Source organism: Gopherus evgoodei, chromosome 4 (genome assembly GCF_007399415.2).
Source record: "Gopherus evgoodei ecotype Sinaloan lineage chromosome 4, rGopEvg1_v1.p, whole genome shotgun sequence".
NCBI classification, from domain to species: Eukaryota; Metazoa; Chordata; order Testudines; family Testudinidae; genus Gopherus; species Gopherus evgoodei.
Window position 1 is genome coordinate 32,801,945 of NC_044325.1, and position 25,748 is coordinate 32,827,692.

Here is a 25,748-nt window from a genome sequence, read left to right on the forward strand (position 1 = left end):
TCACCATTCCCCTGCAATTCCATGATCAGCCCCCTCCATTCTCCCCATCTTCCTTTCAGAGTCTCTACTGCTCCTCACAGCTCTGGTGTCCTGTCTAGCCCTGTGAACCCTGGAGTGGCAGCCATTTTGCCTGTGGACATGGCTTCAATCTCACTGAAAACAGTGAAGATCTCAGCCAACTTTCTCAGGCAACCTCACTTCCACGTGCACACAGACTTTAGGGAATATTGGCCATTTTGCTGTCCTCAGCCCCCTGGGAAGTAACACAAGATATTTTCAATTTTGAAGAAGAGAAGATTCATGAGTTAGCAGCTTTTGATCAGGTTTTCATGAGAAGTTAAAAACATGCCAGAATTGCTAAAGTCCTGATAAAATTGTGGGAGTTGGCAATGCTGGAACCCGTTAAATAAATCTCTCTCCCGCATAACTTCACTACTACTAGATCCATAAAATCAGTGGCAGTTGTGTGCCTAATCCTATATGACTCTTTGAAAATGTAGAAGTGAGAAGCTAAGTGCACTGGGGACTGGTAGATAAATTATTCTGAATTATTTTAACTGCTACTCAGTTTCTAAAGTGGAAACAAGAGGCTGTAACATCTGAATTTGAGAGTAAAGCCTTTCACTATATTCAGGATATTTAGTTATTTATGGTTAGCTTTAAAAAGTAGTTTTTAGAGCATCCACTTTATCACAGAGGAACCATGTCAGACACACTAAGCAACGTAAGTCAAAACCATGTTTCAGATGATCAGTCCCTTAGCAAGCCTTCAACATGTTTCTGTAATGTGCTTGGGGCACAAGTAGAGGCTTCAAAACTCTATCCAAAAGATACCACCTGCTTTAAAACCATTATGTTCTTTAACACAGAAAATGCTAGCACAAACATGGCTTTTAGTTACCTATTTGCTCTGGGAACTTTCTTTTTAAAGAAGTCTAATTTAAACTAATGCTGTGACGTACTAAGTACGTATCTATATACTCTGCAGCTTGCCGTTGATATTTCTCTGCTAGTAAAACATTAGTGTGTAAATAGCATTATCTAAGCATGTTTGTTTCTGTACAGATGATGAATTACTCTTATCCGTACATACAGTATAGAAGTGTGTGGCTGGTCCCACACTGGACTTGTCCTCATGTTTTCATTAATCAAATGATAAAGTCACAGTTTGTTTTAATTTTAACAGAATGTGGCCTGCTTTTATTTAAAACAAAAATCTGCCTAGGATGCAGAAATAGAATACTATTATTATAAAGTCCATTAAAACAATGCTTATGTCCTTCTTCCCAAGCAAAGGACTCAGTTCAGTGATGAAAAGGAGGTAGTTCTTCATTGGGGTAATGAATGGGCATAACTATTTCCATGTCACAATGGGTCCTGCTCAGTAATGTTAAGAGTATGAGTTAGTAGATCTGTTTTAACTGTTATGTACTGCAGTGGTCTCCAAACTTCTTTGATTGTGCACCCTATCAGTAAAAAAATTTTGAGCATGCACCCCCTGCCGCGCCAACTCTACCATTTTTGCCAAAGTGCAAAAAAAAAAAAAAGAAAAAAAAGCTACTTGGACTCCAGCCCAAACTGCCGAAACAAAAAAAACCCCAAACCACTCCTCCTACCGTGCACCGCCAAGGATCCTCTTGCACACCCCACTTTGGAGACCACTGATGTACTGAACTGTTTCTGGTACATGTGTGGATAATTAGTTTTCTTGCCCTTGGACACCTAGGGAAGTTCTAAAAGACTTTTGGTCTCTGTTCTAGTGGTGGCAATAAATTCAATCTGGTCATTCTAAGATAGAGAATGTTATGCCCAAGCAAAGTGTCGTCAAGTCTTAGGTACCATTGTTAGAGCAGGGATGGGCAAAATTTTTTCGCCTGAGGGCCACCTCGGGGATCTGAAACAGTATGGAGGGCCGGGTAGGGAAGGCTGCGCCTCCCCAAACAGCTTGTCCCCCTTCTCCATCTCTCCCCCGCCCCCATCTGTCCCTTCCCACTGCCTGGCCTCAGAACCACCGACCCATCCAACCCCCCTGCTCCTTGGCCCCTGACTTCCACCCCCCCAGGACTCCAACCCCCCCTTCTCCCTGTCCCCTGATTGCCCCCTGGAACCTCCTGCCCCTTGTCCAACCCTCCTGCTCCCCGCCCCTTCACCATGCCACTCAGAACAGCAGGATTGGCAGCTGTGCCACCCGTCTGGAGCCAGCCAAGCTGCTGCGCTGCCCAGCAGAAGCTCACAGTCCTGTTGTCCAGAGCACTGGTGGCATGGCGAGCTGAGGCTGCGGGGGAGGGGGAACAGCAGGGGAGGGGCCGGGGGCTAGTCTCCATGGCCCAGAGCTCAAGGGCCAGGCAGGATGGTTGCAGTGGCCATAGTTTGCCCACCTCTGGATTAGAGCAAATTTAGCAGCTGTTACAAGTCCAGTTTAAACACCTGTGAAAAAGAGAAAAGAATATAGGCTCCAGTTGCGTACTGATAAAAACTGGGAAGGAAAATCAGTAAACCAAACCTCTAATTCCACAATGCTTAGCCAAGAGGTGGTATGAGCACGAGGGGTAGGGGCAATCCATCAGATTTGATGTTATATAGCATCTTGCTTCCCTTCATCAACCAGATGTACAGTATAAGAATTAAACTGTTTATCTTTTTAATTGATGTGCAGAAAAGCTATTGGTGTAATCCACTGGTAGTGTTCTCACATCCAAAGATTGTAGATTCAAATCCCACATGGTAAAATGAGCTCATAAATGATTCTGAGGCCACTTCCTACAGTATCTATCACTTCCTTAATGCTCAGTGAGAAGTATCCTCTTAAGAATGGGATATTAAACCAAGGTCCTGCCTATCGTTGGAAGTTAAAGATCCCATAACTCCTTTTCCAAAGGAGCAGAATGTTCTCCAGTTTCCTGGGTAACATTCTGTCTTTCAGCAAAACATGTCCCATATTCAGGCTGCTTCTGAGCCCATAATAGTTACCATATCTGAATATATAATCACTGGGCTATTGGTGTTTAACTCCTTGGCCCACAGTGAGATCTTGAGCATGAAGGAAAATAGATAAGAAACCATATTAGATGAAGTTGTAGTCTCCAGCTTCATTCCTGAAATTAACCACAACCCTTCAGAGAAGTTTAAGTAAATTTAAAATTAAAATAGGCTCTTGCCACACTGGTGGAACATTCACTTTTGTGACTTACTAGGGTTTCAGACACCTGAAACTAAAAGCAAGAGGGCTTATGTGACACGTATTTCCCTTTAGTCAGTTCACCACCACAGCTCCCAGCTGAGAAAGAGAGAGAGTTGGTGAAGCAATATCCATTTGCAGTCAGCTATTCTGGAACTTTTATGCAGCAATTGTAATAATGACAAACCTTTATCTAGAGAGAGGACATTTCCATTTATTTTGCCATCTTGAACTCAGGTAATTCACAGCCTTCTAAGTGAAGCCATATGTGGGTTATGCATGATCATGGCTAACAAATCAAAACATATATGCTATACTTATCTTTAGTATAATTAGGTACCCATTGATCACTTATTTCCCACTGATAGATACAGTTGAAAGAAAAGTCACATATGGCAAAACACCTGGGTGTTTTTTCTTGATTAGGTGAGATGTATACAATTTACAGTGGCTCCAGGAGGAATTTATTGGAATATTTGGTCGCATCTAATAGAAACTATATTTGTTAATAGAAATGACGTTTAGCAATAAAATCATTTGATCACAGTGTGTGGTGCTCCCTAGCTGTCTCTTTGCATACCAAAAAAAAAAAAAAAAAAAGACCAAACTGTTCAAAGCACACATGGGATTAGTCTCTATACTGGAACATGAAAATGTTCAACATCATTTCCTGTGACTAAGATATACAAAAAACAGACTTATGGTTGGTTGACTCCCATCTTCTCAATTTGTTGTCTTTCCCACCCCTTCTGCTTGTCTCCATGTTCTGTCTGACCTCATCTTGTAGCCCCAAAGGGAGGGGATTGTGTCTTCACTATCTTCTGTAAAGAAATGCACATTTGAGATGTGTGTAAATAATAAGGCAGCTAGAATGTGGGACAGGAGGCAGTGCAGCTGTTTGTCTCTCTGAAAAGAGATAAGCACATGAGCAAAAGAGACATTTAAATAAGAGGCCATTTATTACTGTCATAAAGTTCTTTTAATGTTAACCGACTGTTATAGGTTTGCTTTTATTCCTCTCCACTTAGTTTGCTAGAAGCTGTCAGCAATTTCCAGTCTTCTGTATATGTGGAGGACACAGTTGTATATGAAATGGGTCTTCCATTTGATACACAAAACAACCTGAGAAAGCAGTAATTCCATGGAAAAAGTAATGTTTGGTATCATGCATAAATATCACATGTTAATATGTAAAACATGGAATTTACACTGAGTAATGTAAAATTGTGTGTGAAAATAATAGACAATAAAAGGACTATGTGAACAAAGGAAGTTGGATAAAAAGAAACATCTTGTAACTGACTTGACTAATGCTAATAAATTCTGTGGAGCTTAGTGGCTCATATGAATGTGAGGAGAGCATTCGCACTCTTGAAAAGAAGCATTTTGTTTATCTTCAGTGTCCTAAGCTTAGAAACACCAAATCTTAAGATACCTTTCTCTACCTCCATGCTTTATGTATAAGAAAAACTAGTTAAAATATGATAAACCTAATGGTACTGCTCTTGTTCCCATTGAAGTCAATGGTTTGGTCCTCAGGATGTGATGTGGCAGTAATTTTAAAATAATGGTGTTGCATTTTAATTTCTGCTACTCTCATGTTGAATGTGTTTTCAGGATTGACTTCTGTGTTGGAGCATTGTTCGTTTTTCACTTACGCTGAAATATTAGAAGCTATGGCAAAAGAATGCCTAAAGAACTGCTGCAAAGGGTGTTTCTACGTGGAGAAGGAAAAGAATGACTGTGAGTTCCACACCATAATAATAAACATGCAGGTTAATAGTTTTGATATTGAAGCTTCATTAATAACACTTCCCAGGGATAAAATGCTAAATCATCCACTTCTTTTGGATTAACTTGAATTATTTTACAGCATGCACGCTATAGCCTTGATTTGAAAGTTAGCATATGCTGATAAACGTCATTAATCAGGGACTGAAAATGACAATTGTACAAAGTCTGCTGCTTGTTGTATTTGGCCCTGGAATACTAGCAAAAACAAAACCATTGTTACCCCGAGGGTCATGTAAAGGTCTTATCTCTCTCAAATAACAGAGGCTAGAATTCAGCGCTCTACTTTCTGGAAGGTTGTAATCACAGCTTTCAATTGGTGTAGTGTATTAATCCCTTTTCTTGCTGGATCATGAAACAAGACTTCACCATTCAGTGTAAGAACTGAAGTGAAAGCAAGGTGCTTATTACAATAAAGTCTGGGTGGTAACACATTTTGAGACAATACAAATGCTTCCAAAATCAGTAAACTTTCCAGTGCTGCTCCTATATGCAATGACAGTAAGAAAACCCTGTGAATCCTTGATCCTGTTAAACACAAAAGATCTCTTCAGACTGAATGCACTTACTACTTTATTTCTTTTAATAGCTTCCATGGAGAAGGAATCTGAAGCTGCAGCTGAAAACAGGCAAAGCATTGTGGAGAAACCTCCATTGTCTTCTGTGTCAGTGAAGCGTCAAGTTGGCTGTTCCGAGGATTATCTCCTTGCGAAACTGCCATCAGATGGCAAGGAGGTCCCATTTGTGCTCCCTCAGCTTAAACTAGCTTACATACAACCCAAGAACCTTGGCAGTTTGTCGCACGTTGGGGAAATTCAAGGTAAATTAAAAATCAGAATGGTGAAATAGTGCCAAAAAAACCCAGCAGAAAAATGACACCATTTCATCAGATATATTAATTAGGCCTGTGCCCAAACAATGTAAATCAGACCAGTCTCCAGATGCTGGTTTGGATTCCAATGCTTCCCAACCTCACTGCCTTGCCAAAATTTGAAGGTAGGTCCAGGAATTTTGCTTTTAGACAGTCACTCTGTTTCTAATGTTTAAACTAATTTTATCCTGGCATTAGAGCAAAATGAGGGTTTGGCGTTTTTATTTTGGCTTTTTTCCCCACATTCTTAGTAAAAATCCATGCATCTAGAAATTAGGTAATAGTTAATAATAAAAAGGTCCCAGAAACTGCTTTTCAACTATTGTTACATCTTGGGGAAACCAAAGAGGCTGAATGCTCCTTCTATAAATATTCATGGCAGATTCTGAGATTAAGAATTTCTCCAGAAGCCCAGTCTCCTGCCTTTTCCTCAGTCACTGCTCTCTTGCCGTCCACAAGAGCTGCTTTGAGGAACACTTTCACAGTATGGAACCCACTTTTTCTGCAAGATGAGAAATGTTCAAAGTTGACATCAGTCAACAAAGCCCCCAAGTCTCAAGTTTCACTCAGAGTAGAGAAGGACACCTGGAGGAAAACAAGTTACCTAAAAAAAAAAAAAAAAAAAAAAAAAAGCAATGTGAAAAGATAGTTCTGTAGGCTCTTAAAGACCAGAAAAGGCCTAAGACATCCACACCAGCCAAACTTCCCATGAAAGGAATGGGATGATGAGACCCTCCGGCAGCAGTAGTGACTCAGTGGCTTTCTTTCCAGAGACAATGACCAGTGTAGGCCAGCATTTATGAGTTACCACACAGCTCTCCAAAGCAAGCACATGTATTTTAATGACACAAGCGCACAGAGAAAACCTTAAAATGTCCTATATACCTACTAAACGTGCCAGGAATCACCCATCTTCTATGTGGAGAGTTTGGTAGGCAAATGGCCTTCCAACCTTTCAGCAGAATTGGAAGAAAGCACACATCCATTTGTTGGATGAGGAAGTCTTTTTAAATTCAGCTTTTTATACCAAAAGCACGTTAAATGTCTCCTAGTTGTTGGAGAACCCAGTCTGAATGAGTATATTTAAACCACATGTGGGGGGACTATCTCTCTGGTACAGTTCAGTATTGGCAACTTGCCTTAATCACAGCCCTTCCTCACCCTGTACCCGGAGGAGCTGTGATAACCTTCCCCCGTGAAGTAGAACAGTGATGTGCAAACTGGAAGGTGTGAAGGAACATTCGGGGGCAAGCGGCGGCACCAGGCAGCTTGGGCTAGCCCTGTGTGGCGGGGCCTGCAGCAGCGCCCACCAGGGATAGGGAGGGAGTGCCATCTCCACCCTGACTCACCTCAACGGGCCACCCAGCCTGTGGTGCACCGATTTCTGCTCCTGTCAGCCTCTGTGCCCAGTGCTGGCTCTGCCCCCAGAGACTGTCATGTACAGCTTCCTCCACCCTGGAAACCCGAGGCGGGAGGGGCAGGTATTGGTCCTGCCTTAGGAGTGCAGCCTGGCTGCTGAGGAAGCTTGGCTGTGTGGTAATGGAGGGTGGCATGGACAGATTCTGTTAACAATAAGGGAAAGTTTGCTCACCACTGGAGTAGAACACAATCCTACAAAAACCATTCATAAATGTAATACAATGGTCCCCAAAGATACTGCATGGGGTTGTCTTATCTTTCACAGTTGCACTGTCAAAACATTTTGTATTTTGAAAATGGCTAGTTGCTATGACGTTTTGTCAACAGAGAATACCAGTGCTTTTCAACTAGCTGCACTTTTGAGGGTCACTCTGGGCATAAGCAGGAAGCTACTGGGGTGGGGGTGGGTGTGTTCAGGAAAACACCTCAGTTATTCAGTTGTAATAATACATGGACCACTATAAAACAATATTTTTACTCAGCTTTGATTGCTTTGTATGTTCAACAACCAAATTTCTTATTTTGTAAGCATCATGCTTTTGCAAAAGTGTAGACCTTTAGACTTTTTTTCACTATACATCATGCTACTATCAGGTGACTTTTGTTCATTGGAATCTTGGATCATCGTTTTCTGGAGAGCTCAGAGATGTGCTATAGGTGATAAGAAAAGTGTCTCTTCACGAATATGCCTCATGAGTAAGCATTTAATTTAAGCTTAGATATAATTCTTACAGCAAATAAGAAGCTGTGTCTTCCTGAAATGATTCTATTTGTTCTTAGCAGTAAAAATGTATATTTATACATTTTATATTTTAAGAGTTGTGAAAGCTATTTGTGTTAAAGGCAAACTATACTTTTTTAGGAAGATTTATTGACCGCAGAGAAATGTGCTGCAATTCCTTCTTCACTATAACGTAACACTAACTAAAGCACTAGTATGTTAAAGAGAACCATTAGAGTACCTGGTTTTCAGCCATGACAATCCAAACTCTGCATTTAATGCAACACCATTTTCTGTATGTGTGATTGTATATTTTCCTTTTTTAAACAGGACATGCTCTCAGAATTGCTGCTTGCATCCTTACTGACAGGGATTTATGCTCTGACAAATTTTCTTTGCAAGGCTTGCCACAGTTTGTGTCTCGTGGTCTTACATGAGAAGCTAAGCTCGCAAAAGGAAATATCTGTTTCTGACCCCATATGTTAATATTAATATTCATCTAAATGGCTGAATGCTCTGAACTAATTTAACTTTCTGGTGTTAGTGCTTCCATCACACTTGAATTCCTGAATGATCATTTCTTTGTTACATAGGATTATTTTAGTTAGTCTCTGTTTTTATTCATTCTGATACCGTCTAGAGGAATGGATGGGGGGCTTCAGATAAATAAAATGAAATTATGTCAGTCTGTTTTATTGTTCTGTTTACCAAGACCTTAATATTTTGCCTGAACTCATTAGAAGAAGAGGAAAGAAAAGCAGGGTGGCTATGGTCTAAGGAACTGAGCTTGCAGGTGGGAGACAGGGATTGTATGGTCTATTCCTGACTGAGTCAATGAGTGAGTGATCTTGGGCAAGTCATTTTACTTCTCTGTACTGATAGGTATCCTGTTGAAATTAAGCGAAGAGTATACACAGTCACAGGCTATATTCTCTCTTCTTTCTAGACCCTCCTGAAGGTTCTGGGGCCACTATAGCAAAGTGGGATGCCCCAGGGGAATAGAGCCAATGTGGAAGCACAGGTTCTCTGCACACATGGCCCAGTTTCCTGTGAATATTTGCCTACGTCCACACTACAGCTTTAAATCGATATTAGTAAAATCAATTTTATAAAACAGGTTTTATAAAATCGATTTTACGCATCCACACTAGGGCACATTACTTCGGTGGTGTGCGTCCATGGTCCCAGGGTACCATTGATTTCCGGAGCGGTGCACTCTGGGTAGCTCAGTAAAAGAATAGGACCAATAACTTCGATATCCGTCCACACTAACCCTAAATCGATTTAGTAATATTGATTTTAGGGTTACTCCTTTCATTTAGCTGGAGTACAGAAATCTATTTTAAGTACCTTTTAGTGTGGACGGTTACAGCGTTAAATCGATTTAACGCTGTTTAAATCGATTTAACGCTGTAGTGTGGACCTGGCCTTTGTCTTGCTCTCTGTCGTTGGAACTATCTATGTATAAATCAGGTTAGGTTTATATTAAGGAACTCCCAGGGGTGTGTGTGCATGATTTCTCAATGTACAGTTTCATTTTTGTGCCAGTAATTCCTAAGAGTGCTGAAAACTGACATAACCTGTTAGTTTTTCCTAAGCAGGTAGCAAAGTGTCCTTTGCCTGAAAGGCATGTTGCCTGCTTCATGAACCGTGGCAATACATTCATTAACTGCTAAGACTCTTACACGTGGCTTATGTTGTGCTTCACAGGATCTGCCAGAGCCTTTGTTAGTGACAGGAAAGCAGAACTTTCCAATATATACCAGCAAGGGCCCCGTGGTGATGTGGTGTATAATCCATTCTATAGGCAGCAGCGTATTTCACCGGATCTGACTAGGCGCTTCCCAGAAAAATCAGATGTGAGATTATATGGATCAGGTAAGAACTCATCCTGTTCTCCCTCCTTTCTCACCAGAAGGTTTAAATGCAGAAGAGAGCACCCACTGGGAATATGGAAGGTGGGTACAGCAGGTGGGAACCGAATACAGCAGTTCTCAAACTGTGGTCCCGTTGGCCACAGAACTAGCTAGTCATGCGATACAGGCTCCTCCTCCTTGTTCCCAACAACTCTGCTTGCTTCTTGCCTCTTCATGGCCTAAAAGACCCCATATACAACCTTTGGTACACACTAAGAAAATATTTGACACTTGATCTTAATGTTAATAAACCTGAGAGCAAGTACTATTGTTCACTAGACACTTAAGTGAAAGAGTTGAGACTATTTATTGAGCAACTTGTATTGGTGAAAGAGACAAGCTTTTGAGCTTACACAGAGCTGAAGAAGAACTCTATGTAAGCCTGAAAACTTCTTCCTTTCACTAACAGAAGTTGCCCCAATACAAGATGGCAACAGTCATGAGTACTGTCATTAACCATTTCCAGCTAACTAGCAGACTCTGCTCTTCTTCTCAGATGAGGACCTTGCTCTTGTGATATCATACTTTGTCACCTCCCAGTTAAACTATTGCAACTCTATCTACTTGAAGTTTATATATAGATGCACCATGAGAACTGCACTATTAATAACTTTATATACACTTTTCCCTTGCAAGGTTTCTGTCACCTCTTTCAAAATCTAGCTGGTATTCTCCTAAGCCTGCTGTGCTGCAGCATGAAGAAGTGCCACTGTGTTGCATGCTTGTGAACTTAAAACTAGAACTGGTTTAAAATAGGTAAAGGGAAAAATTATTTTTGATTTTTTTTCATTTCATAGGGTTCAAAATAAGCAGTTTTGAAAATGGGTTAATCAAATTTTTGTTTTTTATAAAATGAAATGTCACAAAATTTTAGATTGTGGTTACCAATTTTTTGTGAACATTTCTTGTTTTGGAAAAAGCCACTCTTTTTTGTCAGTCTATTCAACTGTAAAATGTCAACGAGCTGTACTAGAAACATACTGTAAATATCCCGTCTTCAAAAGCTCCAACTGATTTGTAATCCTTTCCTTTAGCTAGAAGAGTAAACAACTGGATAACAGTTTCCCAATAGTCTGAGAGTTCCTCTGTTTTGCATATGGATTATATTTTAGTAAATATATTTTCACCTTGTATTAAGTCAAGTTATGGGCTTGCCTCAGCTCATTTGCTTCCATTACATCAAAACTGTGTTTCAAGGGCTTGCATGTCTCTGTAACACAATATTTCTGTATAAGATTTTGTAAACAGACCAGAAGTCCTGTCTCTCTCTTGCAAACAAAGAAAGATAATTTGGAAGTGATCCCAGACCCACAGATTTCACTAAAATGTATCTGAATACTGTTACTGCTTTCCCCTCCCTCCTCCAAGCCAAGTCAGAACTGTTTTTGTCTTTTTGCCTCTCAGGAAGAGCATTACTCTGTCATAACAGCTCACACTAAGCAAAATTGATTATTTCCTTTTGGAGGTAGTGAGGCAGCAACTGAAAGCGACAACATCCAAATGTTCATTGTGTCTTCCTTTTGAACAGCAAATAATGGAAATCTCTTGAAATACTGGAAAATACAGACCAGGCAGTAAAGAAACCAGTGTGGCAAGTGGCCTTCTAGTAGATTTAAAATTGGAAATTAGTCAACATGGTGGAGTTAGAGGTATTTGCAGGCCTCTTGAACACTGATGTTGGGATGGAGTTAAAAAGCTTCTGAAAAACAGTGACAGTAACTCACCCGTGTTAAGGTGTATTTTCTGTCATTAATGTTGGGGTATTTGGCTGGTGCACAGCCACTCTGCACAGCTTCTGGGCAAAAAAAGATTCCAGCAGCGATGAGTTCTGTCTTCAACCATCTCCAGCTAGCCAGGAGACTCTGCTCTTCCTCTCAAATGAGGACCTTGCTATTGTGATATAATACACTTTTGTCACCTCCCAGTTAAACTATTGCAACTCAATCTACCTGAAGTTAAATGTAGATGCAACATGAAAACTGCACTATGCAGCAGTCTGCTCATTTAGCAAGAAAGGTTAATGATAAATTACCTCACTGGTTCTCTGTGCCACTATAGCCTCCAGACTGACTTTATAGTCCTAATTCTAATCTACAAAAGTCACTAGGAACTGGACAGTTGAAACCAGTTTCCCATCTGTGACCTAGCAACACAACTATGACCTACAGAGAGACTGCAGCAGGCACAGCCAAGGGTAAGACTCCTTGGTGCAGAAGACAAAGCACTCTTGGTGATGAGACCCTTGTTGTGGAAAACCTTAACTAAGAAGGTCAGCTTGAATCCCAACCCTGACCAGATCTAAAGATAAGACCCATCTCTTTGCTGAGGCATTCCATAAGCAATGCTACTTCCTGCCATTAAGGAGGATAGAGAAGTGCATGAAGAAATAAGGAGGCAGGAGAGGATGTCAGTTTGGTATTTGGCACATAGGTATTTCTACGGCATCTATCACTTCCTTTTTTCTGGTTATATATGTAGTTCTGTATATTGCAATTTGATCTTATAAAATTTGCAGGATGTGTGCAATGCTGCAGCGTTAATTTGGCTGCTGAAACCTTAACTCTTGCACTTCCTTATTGCTTATAGTGTGAACTGTGCACCCTTGTGCACATAGCCTGACTGGATTTGCTGAGCACCTAATGGCTTCTTGAATTTATTAGTAAAATAAAAGCTGCAAAAACTTTTGGAAATTCTCATTTCCTTGTGTCTCTTTCTGAGTGATTTATTCTTAAGTTATAAGTAGCTTTTCATTTGAAAAACGATGACCAGCTCATTCTCATCCAGGACTTTTTTTCCTTCCCCAAAACAAAATTCATAAATCACTGACACTTTCAATCAAAACTCCATTTTCAGTACTCCTTTTTGGTAAAAATGCTGATTTTTTCAAAATGAAAGGGAGCTGGGTCTTAACCTTTCAAAATGGAAAGTGTTGCAATTTTTCATGATTGGTCCCACCCCCTAGGCACTTTCCATGAACTATCTTTTAAGGGTTATTTTAACTTGTTCAGCAAAAGCCACAGACAATTTTTTTTCCCACTCCAGGTATGAACTGTCACTAACCTAAACTTTGTTCTGTGGCAAAGTGTATTGTATGCTGTAATTAATATCACTACAAAAGTTATTTTTCATGCCCTTTGCAGTTACAATTTATAACTCTGTAGATAATATATTAAAAAATGCAGTGATTTGGGTATGGCTCTGGAGTACACGTGTGTGTGCTCTACCATGCAGAACATCCACATGCACCTAAACGGTTACAAATGTTTTCAAACTTATAATTGTTTGGCTCCAGACTGGGTGAAATAAGCAAGTTTAGGGATGGACAAACATCTGATTAACTTGGCTTTGAATCTGGCATTTACTAAGAACTGCTTTCTCTTCTTTTCTTTTCCTGACAGTAAAAATGTTAGTTCCTGCTGTTCAAAGTAAATGTTTGTCTCTTTCTGTTTCAGTTTGTGATTTAAGGAGTAACACACTTCCTGGATCACCTGGCTTAAGCTGTTCGCTGTTTGATCTCACAAATCCACCCCATCGTGTCATCCAGGTGAGTTTTTAATAACTTAGGCTACACCCCGAACTCATTATCTTTTGTGTACTTGTGCCTGATACCATCACATTTCAAGAGTAAACATTTAAGGGCCATTCTGATGTGCAGTGGAAGAGCTTGAGGGAAAAGTTCAAAAGCATAAATAATTTCACTAGGTTCTTTCCTAATCCCTCCCTTCTCCCCCACAGTATAGTTGGGACATTTGAGTCAGTTGGTTATCAGAAAAGTATAAGCAACTGTGGTTCCCTGTTTTGCACTTCCTTGCAAAATATAAAACTGGACAGTGGGGTGATGTAAGGGGTTTGTTTTCCATTGGTGCAGCAGGAGATAAAGATCTTACTAACTCCTATTTATGCAGATAGGACAGAATCTTCATGCATCAGTAGGGAGAAAAATCTACGCTGGCTGTGAATGCATTTTATGTTAAATCCCACCACCGAGGAAATCTGCACTGTCAGCTTCAAGGGGTTAGTAAGGAATGAGAGAACTTCAATTTACATCCTCCCAATAATCAGTGTGTCCCATCTTTTATGATCAGAATTTGCTGGGCTCTTTGTCACACTCACTGCTCTGACTAAAGAGGCATTTTCTTTCCAGAGATATGATTCAGTCTCCAGTGTACCCAGTAGTACCTCCTCGAAGAAGGATTCACAAGGCAGTAACAGGAGCCTGGGTAATAATTGTTTTGTAACCAGCAATGGAATAATTGCCTTCACACAGTGATATCTAAATACAATGAAACTCTGCTATAATGTGACGTTTGGGGTCCAATAACTTCCATCGCGCTAAATGCAGGGTCGTGGTATAGCAAGGTTTTAAACCACTCAGTTTGTCAGTGGTCCCCAAAGCAGTGCATTATGTGCACCGCCTAGTGCCCAGTAGGGGAGAGGAGCCGCAGCCCCACCTGCGGGGGACAGAACTCTGAGGCTGCGGGCGCCAGTGCTCTCTGTCCGCGGCAGGTGCGGGGCCGTGGCTTCTCTCCGGCTTCAAGAGGAGCCGTGGCGGCTCCCCGCCTGTCAGGAACAGAGAACTCCGGCGCCCACAGCCCCGGAGTTCTCTGTCCCCGGCAGGCGGGGAGCAGCGGCTCCTCTTGAAGCCGGAGAGAAGCTGTGGCCCCGCACCTGCCGGGGACAGAGAGCACCAGCGCCCAGAGAAGCCAGAGAGAAGCTGCGGCCCGCGTCTGCTGGGGACAGAGAGCTCCAGCACCCGCAGCCTCGGAGTTCTCTGTCCTCAGCAGGCGCGGGGCTGCAGCTTCTCTCCCCTGCAATGGTGTTGGGGACCACTGGTACTGTACAGTACTGTACAGTACTGTGAAAACATTATCTAACTAGTATCTGCCTTAAAGGGGAGCCAACCCATGATCACGTTATATGCGATTTCATATTATAGCGGGGCATGTTATTGCAAGGTTTGACTGTATTACTGCAGACAGTGATTTTATGGAGTGGTGTTGAGCAAAACAATTGGTGAGTAGTTTGTAACTTGACATGTAAGATGCCTACTTTACTCAGTCCTCCATCTGCAGCTTTCCTATTGAGAGATTGAACATGGGATTTTTAAGCACCTTAGTGACCCAAGGTATGGAGATGCCATAATTGCAGCTTGTGTGATTTAAAGCTAGCTAGATCAGCAAAGCTGTGGCAGCGCAAGCTTCAGCATGGGCTAGCCCATGAGTAATTACTCAGAGGTCCAGGCGTACTTGTACAGCCCCTGCTGAAGCATGTGTTGCCACAGCTTCACTGCTCCAGGATCTGAGTTAGCTAGATTAAAGCTAACTCAGGTATGTCAGCTCAAGTTGTAGTCGCACCCTGTGATATGTAGTATGGATATACCTATAGGAGCACAAGTTTCAGTGCTCTGGAAAATCCCACCCTGAGTTAACTGGCCAGTTAATTAGGATATTAGTCAACTCTGCGTGGGAGAGGGGGAAAGGGAAGTATGGTAATAGCTTTCTCCTCCTCTTCTAATGGAGAAACTTGCAATCCAATACCACAATTATTACCGAGACCAATAGTGGAATATTGCATACAGTTCTGGTGTAAACATTTTGAAAAAGGATGGTGAAAACCTGGAGAGGGTACAGAAAAGAGCCACAGAAATTATTTGAGGACTGGAGAAAATGTCTTTATAGTGAGATACTTAGAGACCGATTTGTTTAGTTTATGTAAGAGATTGAGAAGTTACTTAATTACAGTGTATAAGTAAGGCTGCAATTTTATCATGGAGGTTGTGGAAGTCACTGAATCCATGATTTCCAGAGACCTCCGTGACTGCAGTCCTGGGATGGTGGGGCTGGAGCTGTTAGTGGGGGGGCCCCCTACGCACAGCTCCCTGGCCACCGCGAACAGTGGGGAACCCCACAGCCCCAGCAGCGATGGGTGCTGGAGCCATCTCCCTCCCCATTTTGTCACAGATATTTTTAGTAAAAGTCACCAGCAGGTCATGGACTTCTGTGAATTTGTCTTCATAACCCGTGACCTGTCCATGACTTTTCCACTAAAAAATATTTGAGACAAAATCTTAGCCTTATGTGTAGGTACATTCATGGGGAGAAAATACCAGCTAGTAAATGTCTCTTTAGTCTAGCAGAAAAAGGCATAACAAGAACCAATGGCTGAAAGCAGAAGCCAGACAAATTCAAGTTAGAAATAAGGCACAGATTTAACAGTGAAGGTGGGTAACCACTGGAACAGACTACCAAGAGAATTGGTGGAGGCTCCATCTTTTGATGGCTTCAAATCAATACTGGATGTGTTTCTGGAGAATGTTTTAATCAAATATACATTAGGCTAAATACAGAGCAAATGGATGACATTTAATGCCCTGTAATATACAGGGGGTCAAACTGAAGATCTATTGGTCCCTCCTGGCCTTAAAATCTGAGCTATTTCAAACTCCGTTTGAGAGAGCTTTAAAATATGCGGGTCACAAAACTGAACAGCGTCCCAGCTTTTCAGAATAGGCTCTAAGATGTTGCAAGGCTTTTAAAAAGACTTGTTGGCTTTTTCCCCAGATACCATTACATTATCAGGTGATGAACGAGACTTTGGAAGAATGAATGTGAAACTGTGTTATGTTCCTTCTGCAGAACAGATCTGGATCACAATCTTGCATGTAAGAGAATATTGCTGGGCTTATGTAACTGACTCAGATGGAGACTTTATTGTACTTAGTAATCTGTGGTATCAGTTCTCCCAGCTAGACTGAGCTCTTTGCTTCTGTAAAACAATCTCAAAACTGAAGTATCAAAATATACCCTCAGTTTGGCCTAAATGTGATGCATCTTTCCTTGCTTCTTTCAAGATGTCATCTCCTCCTGGATTCTTACTGTTTTAATCACTAATGGACTTCTTTCTGCCACGGTTAAGACTGTGAGTTTGTCATGGAGGTCATGGAAGTCACAGATTCCGTGACTTTCTGGGACCTCCGTGACTCCAGTTCCCGGCCAATGGAAGTTACGGCGCCGGCGCTTGGGGCAGGGGCAGTGCACAGAGCTAGGAGCTGAGGGAGGGATATGTTGCCACTTCTGGAGAGCCTCGAGGAGCCGAGTAGGGAGCCTGACAGTCTCGCCAACCCCACCTTCCCCCAGCACCAGCAAGGGGTCCTGGGCTGTGGACTACCCCCCCTCCCCCTGAGCAGCATCCCTGCCCCCCACCACCCTTAAGATTTAGTCAGAGATATATAGTACAAGTCATGGACAGATCACGGGCTGTGAATTCTAGTTTACTGCCCCATGACCTGTCTGTTACTTTTACTAACAATACCTGTGACTAAAACGTAGCCTTAGCCATGGATAGTCATGCTGAATAGTATGACTGCTTGTGGAGTAAAGTAGTGTGTAAGAGTGGCAGAATCAGGCCCCATGTGATTACTTCATTGCATCTTATTTCAAGAGCAAAGCTATGTTTAATTCTGCCAGTACTTCAGTGGCAAAACCACAACACCAGTATATTTTGGATGTAACTTCTTGTGGCTTTTCTGTTTGCATGTGCAGCAAGTGTTTACACAATTCCATGAACTGTGAATGATTTTGCAGTAGTGGAATTTTGAATAGCTAGGGACCCTGCAACTTTGCATGAAATAATACACACTACCTTAGGGGCATTTTCCTGACTGATTACTACTGTAATGCCATATAATTAATTCACTAAAGTTTCATGGATAACTATTCTACCTTGCTGCAGAAAGATTAAACTCTAAAGCAACATGGACATCACACGTGCTCTGATTTACCTTAAAGATATATCCTGAAGCTTTTTCCTTATCCATATAGTAAACAAGAATGCATGCTTCTGCGTTAGCCTAAAGCTAGGGGTTTATGCTGTCTAAAGTGACTCTCTGTTTTCAATGTCGTAGTGCAAAGATCTGAGCTGGCCTTCTAGTTGTGGAGGAAATCCTTATATCTCTGTCAAAGGAATTCTGATGTTGTCTAAGCCAGTGCAGTTCAAATCTTCAGCCAAAGAAGGTTCCAATGTAAGTGGTGGCAGAAAAAACATTAATACATTTTTTTCTGCAGACATAAATTATTTTGATCCTGTTTCTACTTCATTCATTTTCTTTGCACCATGTTATCCATAAGAATTGTTTAGTGTCAGGAAATTATCATTATAAGCTTCTAAGAAGTTAAAAAAGGGATAAATCTTGTTTCTGTCACCATTCCTCTCTTTTTCACTCACCCTCTTTTTGCAGGTGTAGAAAATGTGAAAAAAGCAGAATTGTTGAGGCCCTGCTCCTGCTCCATTGGAGATGGAGTTCGAGTGACTGGGGACTAAATCATAGAGCATTGATCTGCAGTGCATTTCTCTGCAGCAGTTCAGAGGAGAGGTCAGGAGAAGTGTAGGCATATGGCCAGTGGGTGCAGTTGTTACATATACCCACTGGCTAAGACACTGCCTTAGATTGTGTACATGACTCCTGTGGTTCTCCTCATGTTTTCTCTGGCGTGGGGAGCAAAGTGGAGGCTTCATTTTGCCCCCATCTCTGCACAGGTCCCAGGGCAAACCTGTTAACTCTGCCTCTGCACAAAGAACAAGAATTTGGCTCTAAGTGTGACAATTAACAGTACACTTTGGAAAATATAAACTCGTATTGAGGGGAAGTGGAGGAGCAAGACATGATTATCTTTGTAGGCAGTGTTTTCTTAGCCATGTCAGTCCTAGGATATTGGGTGAGGTAATAGCTTTTATTTACTCTTGGGAGAATTCTGTGCCACTGCGCACATGCAAATTCATGTTATCCGCAGATTTCTTTGCTTCCATGCAGAAAAATGACTTCTGACCGGGAACCACAAGAGTAGTCATGCACTCTTCCCCGGCAGTGCAGGCACATCGGTGCAGACACCCAAAGCAGCCGGTAGAGACATAAACCACCACCTGCGCAGGAGGAGGCTGGGCAGTCGTGTGTGTGTGTGTGTGTGAGAGAGTGTGCTTGCTATTGCGGCACACTCTGCGTGGAGGGGTAGGCGTGGGAGACGTAGGCATTAGGCAGGCTCTGTCCCCTCAGGCAGAGCAGAATGTAACAGCCTGCCTTCTTAGTGAATTCCCCCAGGAGTATAAAACAGGTGTAAAAGTTACAAGGCTCCTTCACATTGCCTGAATGGTGAAAAGGAGCCTTACTGTAAAGGATAGTGTGGCCTTATAAATGCTTATGGCGCTTTATTGATTAGAATGGTATAAAATTTTGTACTGAAAAAATTTCCTATCAAAATGTGCTCCATGAACTGTTTGCTACTGACTTTTCTGGAGATGGTCAGTAGCCAATATAAATTGTGAGTTTGATTTCCTAGCCCTCACTTTCTCTTCAGTTGCCTATGAGGTAACATTGAGCATATGGCTGCATATATTTGATGACTAATAATTGGAAGTAAAGGGTCAAACCTAGCTACATTACTATTAGGCAAAGGGAGTTTGGGGATTTCCTTCCATGCTTCCCACTCTCATTCTCCATCCATTGTATTGTAGTTTAAATAAATTACCAAAATAATTGAAACCGGCATGATTATATTGCATTAGTTTGGCAAATGAAATATGCAGAATTTTAAAATATTGTGAGCAGATTTTTTTAATTTTTTGGCACAGAATTCCCCCAGGAATATTTTATTGGACCAACTTCTGTTGGTGAGAGAGACGAACACAAAGGAAACCTGCACACCACTTTCAAAAGATGAGCCTTGGAACTTAAATTCTTAACTCTGCTAGACACTAAAAATCATGAACTGAACAGAGATGCTGGATTTAGGGCTTATTACAACACTAGCAACTCCCCCTATCCCAGGTTCCTTCCCACCCCCTTCCTTTCTCCCTTATGACTGGAAGTGTGTTAATGGGCTACTTCACCTGGAATGCTCCCTTGAAATATGTGTTAACTACTTATGTTAAATAATCTGTTCCACCTTATATGTAGCTGTGACACTGGGCTGGTCCACACTGGGGGGGGAAATCGATCTTAGATACGCAACTTCAGCTACGTGAATAACGTAGCTGAAGTCGAATATCTAAGATCGGATTACTCACCCGTCCACACCGCGCGGGATCGATGTTCGCGGCTCTCCATGTCGATTCCGGAACTCCGTTGGGGTTGATGGAGTTCCGGAATCGATATAAGAGCGCTCGGGGATCGATATATCGCGTCTAGATTAGACGCGATATATCGATCCCCGAGCAATCGATTTTAACCCGCCGATACGGCGGGTAGTCTGGACGTGGCCACTGAGTACTTTTCCCAGACCTGAAGAAGCACCCTGTGTAAGCTCAAAGCTTGCCTCTCTCACCATGACTATCTTTGGTGATATTTGATGATTAAAATTGGGCGTGAAGGGAGAAAGTGGCACAGTCTGAAATGTTACCCAACACATCTAGATCCTTCCAGTCCTTCTGGAGAAATGTGCAATTTAACCCTTTTTCTGAGTTCCCTTTTCCCTGCTTCTTTGTACAAATATGAATTGGGGACTGTATCATTTGGTGCCTTAAATTTTACTCTGCATTTCTCATGTGTTAGGGTCCTACTGACTGATTAATGACTGAGCATCCACTTCGACCTGTCAGGAGGGCTAAATGAGAAAAAAACAGGCCTAGATTCTCCTTGCTTGTGCAAAGGGGATAGAAATCCTAAAGTTAGGGGCCTACTTTGTGGAAGCCAATCCCCAAACTCCTACTGACTTCTGTAAGAGCACAATGATATGTTGTGGTACTGTCTAGAAGCCAACTGAGAATGGGACCCCACTGTGCTGGGTACTGGATAGGCAGAGTAGTAGGTAGTCCCTGTCCTGAAGGATTCATAGTCTAAAAGAGAGATCAGACACCGGGAATGAGCCAGAGGTGTAACATACAAGCAGAGGAATGGTTTATAAACATCAATGTTGGTGCCACAATTTTTTTTTGTTTTTTGTTGTTGAATTCCTTTTGGGGGGTTAGTAAGGAGGGGATTAACTATATAGAAAGTCATCAGAGAAGGTAAAGACAGGTGGGGCAGAGAGGGGTGTGTGGAGGGCAGGTGGAGTGAGGCTGAAGTGAAAAGAATGAGAGAGTTAGGTAAGAGGGGTTGGCTCAAAACAGCCAATCAGCACCAGGCAGAGAATATCCTGACTGAGAACTTTGTAAGGCTATGTCTGCACTGCCAAAAAAGGTGTGTTTTTACGATGAGATAACCAAGGAGTTTTAATTGTCTCCTCAAATTTTACAGTGAAACTGGGTGCATGTAGTTTTTACTGCAGTGTATCACATGATTGATCTCTCATCTGCAAGTGACCTTGCCTAGTTACACTGCAGTAAAATGTACAGAGCGCTCTCTCTACAAGGATTTCTCACGAGATAGTTAGCCCATGTTAGTTATCTAGCTATAAAAACACACCTCTTTAGGCAACGAAGACAGTTTAAGAATATTTCCAATTACACCTTTTGTAGGACTTAAACATTTTTTTCCCTGGGTTTCATGCTGTATAGGGCTCTTCATTGTTTTGATTGTACTGTTGTATTACATATGTGTCCTTTCTTCCAGGACATTGAATTCATGGAAACCTTTGTGTTTACTATCAAATTGAAAATTCTGCAGACTGCAAGACTGGTATTTAAAATCCAAACTCAGACTCCCCGAAAGAAAACAATTGGAGAGTGTGCCCTGCCACTACGAGAGCTCAATTCTCAGGAATCGGATCATTGGTTGGATATAATGCCGCCTTCCAAAGTTTCAGTAAGTGACTGATCACCAGTTATGCACAATACCCCATCGTAGCTAGTGTTATCAGGTACACTAGAAAGAGAGCTGAAAATTAATGGGAAGAAAAGTAAAATCACAAGTGTAAGACTAATTCTAGAAATATGAGTGTTACAATTAATATCTTCCTGCACTTTGTATTTCATTCCAAAAGACGTTATAACTGTACACTTTATAACTAAGCTCCTGAAACTCAGCTGCTTCTGGGGTGAAGGGCTGCAACCAGCTGTTACGCAGAACACACACTGTGGCAACTGGGGAAATTTTTGACCAATGACAAATTCTCAGCCCTTGGATCTTTATTGTTCACACAAAGTAGACAGCCTGAATTCTTATGGATTAAAAGTACTAAGTAGTATTACTTGCTCTTTATTGATGTTTTAGCCATTTAAATGTGTTTGTATTCAAGCTGCATGCTCTGGAGCAATAATTCAGGCAGTTAAACAGCAGGTGGTTGCTAAGTGTTACAGGAAAGAATAATAATAACCTGGATCAACTAAATCAGAAACTATAGTAAAGCTATCTTTTGAGAAATGTAATAAAAGGTTTGTTTACTTGCTGTTCCCAAGCGCAGTTCAGTGACACACTCACAGTATGGCAGTTGTTATAGAAATGCGTGTGTCACAATAGCAGGATCATCTTAATTTTCATTGTGGGGTTTCCCCCTAATATGTTTACCATGAAAATGTGCGCAGATGCTAGTATTTTCTATAAATCAAATTTGAGTTAATGAATTTGGAAGCAAACTGCATCTGAATAAATCCATAATGTTCCAATGAAAATGATACTTGCCATGTGTAGATATTGTTATTGAATAACCATAAATGCTCCTCATTCTTCACCTGAATCTATAATCCTCGGTGTGTGGCATCTGAGAGCATTAAATAATTAGTGGTAGGATTCAGATGAACTCTTAAACACAACATCCATTGCAATAGATTCCTGGGCTTCCTGCTTCCCTGTGTCTGATGAAGTGGGTATACATGAAAGCTTATGCTCCAATACTTCTGTTAGTTTATAAGGTACCCGAGGACTCTTTGTCACTTTCTGCAGATCCAGACTAACACGGCCACCCCTTTGATTCTTAAACACAAGCAGCCCCACAAAGAGCCAACTCCTGAGGCTTGCCTGGTTAAAAAAAATCTAAATTTTGCTTTCAGATTTTGTTTATGAAATTCCATCCTAATAATTCAAAATAGGGAGAGAGATACTGGAAATAATGTACAATCATAGACATTATTTTTTAGAGAGCTTTCTAAGATACTCCAGCAGGTCTTAAAGTTTGTCCTGAGCATTTCATTTGTGTGGTGTTCATTAAACTCAGAGATCTTATTACATTTACACTGTGTTTGTTTATGGAACAAATATATTTTACATAGTAAAACTCCAAAGCCTCTGGTCATCCATAAATACATTGGGTCAGTGTCAGGGTATTTATGGAATAAAGTGATATTTATTTGTCTATACCTCAGTATACAGAAATGCACCAGGAAAGGGTCACCAGAGCACGTTTTGGGTGCTTGTGGAATAAATCTGGTTTCTATTTCAATATCCATATAAGTAAATTCATGTGTTTCACGAGTTTTTATATGCAACTTAATCTAGATATTAAAGCAACATTCTTCTTTTTATAGGTGTGCAAAGCAGAACTTCAAATAGGAACCTGTTTTCAAGCAATAAACAGCAGGATTCAGTTACAGATTCTTGAAGCCCAAAGCCTCCCAAGCTCATCCACACCGCTCTCTTTAAGTAAGTACATCGGCTGTCTCATACCTCCTGTCTAGAAGCATTTGTAACAGGTAGAGTACTGCTTGAATGACCTGGCAATTCATAGCATTCCACACAAACCTCAAGCTAATATTACATAGCACAGTAGATTTGCATTGCCAAGATTCGTTTCCACAGATGTCAGACTAGATTAAATTTATTGTTTGGTTTGATGCTATGTTGGTGTGTTTGGGGTTTTCTTTTGTCCTAATATTAATTCTGACATGCAAGAGCATTAGCCTGCCCTTGCCATTTGGATGCTGCGTTAATCAGTTCAATGTTGTTGAATGTATTAGGCATGTGTGATTTTAATGAAAGCTATTGTATGATTCATGAATGTTTCAGTAAATATGAACACATCTGGCCCAGCTTTTAGCAGGGCCGCCCAGGGGAGGGGGGGGGAGAAGTGGGGCAATTTGCCCCAGGCCCTGGGCCCCACAGGGGCCCCTACGAGAATATAGTATTCTATAGTATTGCAACTTTTTTTCATGGAAGGGGCCCCCGAAATTGCTTTGCCCCAGGCCCCCTCAATCCTCTGGGCAGCCGTGGCTTTTGGGTAATTATTAGAATATAAACTACACGCGTGGCTCTTGTCAGGTTTTAGTGCACTACCCCCTTTGCGTGTCACACATTTTTCCTTTATTCTAGATTTCTTTGTGAAGGTTTCAATGTTTAGTACAGAAGGGTTGATATATAAGAAAAAGACTCGTCTATTGAAATCCACCAATGGCCAAGTGAAGTGGGGAGAAACGATGATTTTTCCAGTTAGCCCAAATGAACAAGGAATTAATTTTCTCATCAAACTCTACAGCAGGACCTCAGTGAGAAGAAAACACTTCCTGGGACAGGTTGGTTTTTATTCTTTCCCACCCCCAACCACTGGTAACTAGCATAAATTCAGAGGTTAAAAATTTACCCACCAGGATCACTGCTTAGCTACTAAGTTATGTAATCTCTGAATGTCAACCATTTCGTTCAATGAACAGCCAGTAGCAGTTTGGGGCCCCGACCTACAAGGAACTGAGCATCTCCTGAGTGGTGCTTTGCTCCTACAGTACCATGTAGTGGTAGGTGAGGGTGCTCATTGCCCCTCAGAATGCACTTTGTACCTCACAAGATTGGGCTCATTGATTATTCTTCCCCCAGAGTCCCACCATGTGAAATACCACTCTCTCTCACTCACATATATACAGATAAACTCCTCCTTGCTGAACACCTAACCAACTAAGGCTTTGTTGGTCTTTTGTTGGTCAGAGGTGTGAAAAAAGAAAACCCTCCTAACCCACAAAAGTTTCACTGACAAAAGTGCCGGTGTGAACAGCACTACGTTGGCTTGAGACGCTCTCCCGCTAACATAGCTACCATCGCTCGTTACGGGTGGTTTAATTATGCTCGTAAGAGAGCTCTCTCCCACTGGCATAGAGCATTTACACGGGAGATCTTACAGCTGTGCCACTGTGAGATCGTTAGTGTAGACAATAGCTTAGACTTTCTAAAGTAAAGCAAATCTAAAGTAAAGCTCCATTCACAGGAGCGCTGCAGCTCTGAATAGCCTCTACAAAAAGAGGGTGTATCAGCTTGCAGTGCTTAGACAAGTATGCAGAGAAGGAAATGTCAAGAGCTTAAATGACTGCTTCCCCTCCCGTCCCCTAGCATTAGAACATTAAATGTTACCTTTGCTTCCCTTTCAAGTCCCTGAAAGGGAAGCAGGAAGCTTAGGAATCTATTGCAATGGATGTTGAAACTAGCACAGTTCTGAGTAGGCAAGACCTGATCACAATTCCATTGTTATCTTGAACCTCATAATGATATTTGTTTGCTGTTAGATAAAACACTTAAGGGGAATGCAATATTTTCTTTTATGATAAAGTTGGTGGTTTCCATTGCACCTTCCTGAAAGTACCATGTGGCTAAATTTTTTTTTTTTTTTTTTTTTTTTTTTTTTTTTTTACTAACCAGGAGTTTTTAGTTTGGCTCTTTAAAATCTCCCCTCCCAACTTACTTCTCTTCTGTCCTCCTTTCTGTCTCTAGTGGAGCACAGGTCGGTCTTGATAACCCACTCTCAGTGCTGTCTGATCTGTTCCAGAGCCCTCAATGCTAGGTAGTAGTTGTCTCTCTGAGAGCCATAAAATAATATATGCACCTAAATTTTAGAACCCCAAAATGTCTGGGTATTTTGAGAGCCTCACTACCTTTATGGTGTCCACATCCCACTGAGGTCCTATGCTCTTTATCACAGTAAACACGTTACTTTCCATTATATCAGTATACTTTGTGCGTGTGACATGTGAAACATGCACAGTTACTGGAAAGCTGTAAGTGCTATG

At 41.5% G+C, this 25,748-nt stretch overlaps 1 protein-coding gene across 4 annotated transcripts in view; it reads left to right on the top strand.

The window, feature by feature from the left end:
• TC2N (tandem C2 domains, nuclear) overlaps positions 1–25,748 on the top strand; it is a 45,806-nt gene that overhangs the window by 16,942 nt on the left and 3,116 nt on the right. For all 4 annotated transcript variants that reach the window (XM_030558908.1, XM_030558909.1, XM_030558910.1 and 1 more), the window contains 10 exons: positions 4,796–4,921; positions 5,559–5,789; positions 9,691–9,858; positions 13,349–13,440; positions 14,041–14,116; positions 16,457–16,557; positions 17,800–17,916; positions 21,439–21,630; positions 23,289–23,403; positions 24,070–24,269. In XM_030558908.1, coding sequence (XP_030414768.1) covers positions 4,855–4,921; positions 5,559–5,789; positions 9,691–9,858; positions 13,349–13,440; positions 14,041–14,116; positions 16,457–16,557; positions 17,800–17,916; positions 21,439–21,630; positions 23,289–23,403; positions 24,070–24,269 — 1,359 coding nt within the window. In that variant the 5' untranslated portion in view covers positions 4,796–4,854. The remainder of the gene's footprint in view (positions 1–4,795; positions 4,922–5,558; positions 5,790–9,690; positions 9,859–13,348; positions 13,441–14,040; positions 14,117–16,456; positions 16,558–17,799; positions 17,917–21,438; positions 21,631–23,288; positions 23,404–24,069; positions 24,270–25,748) is intronic.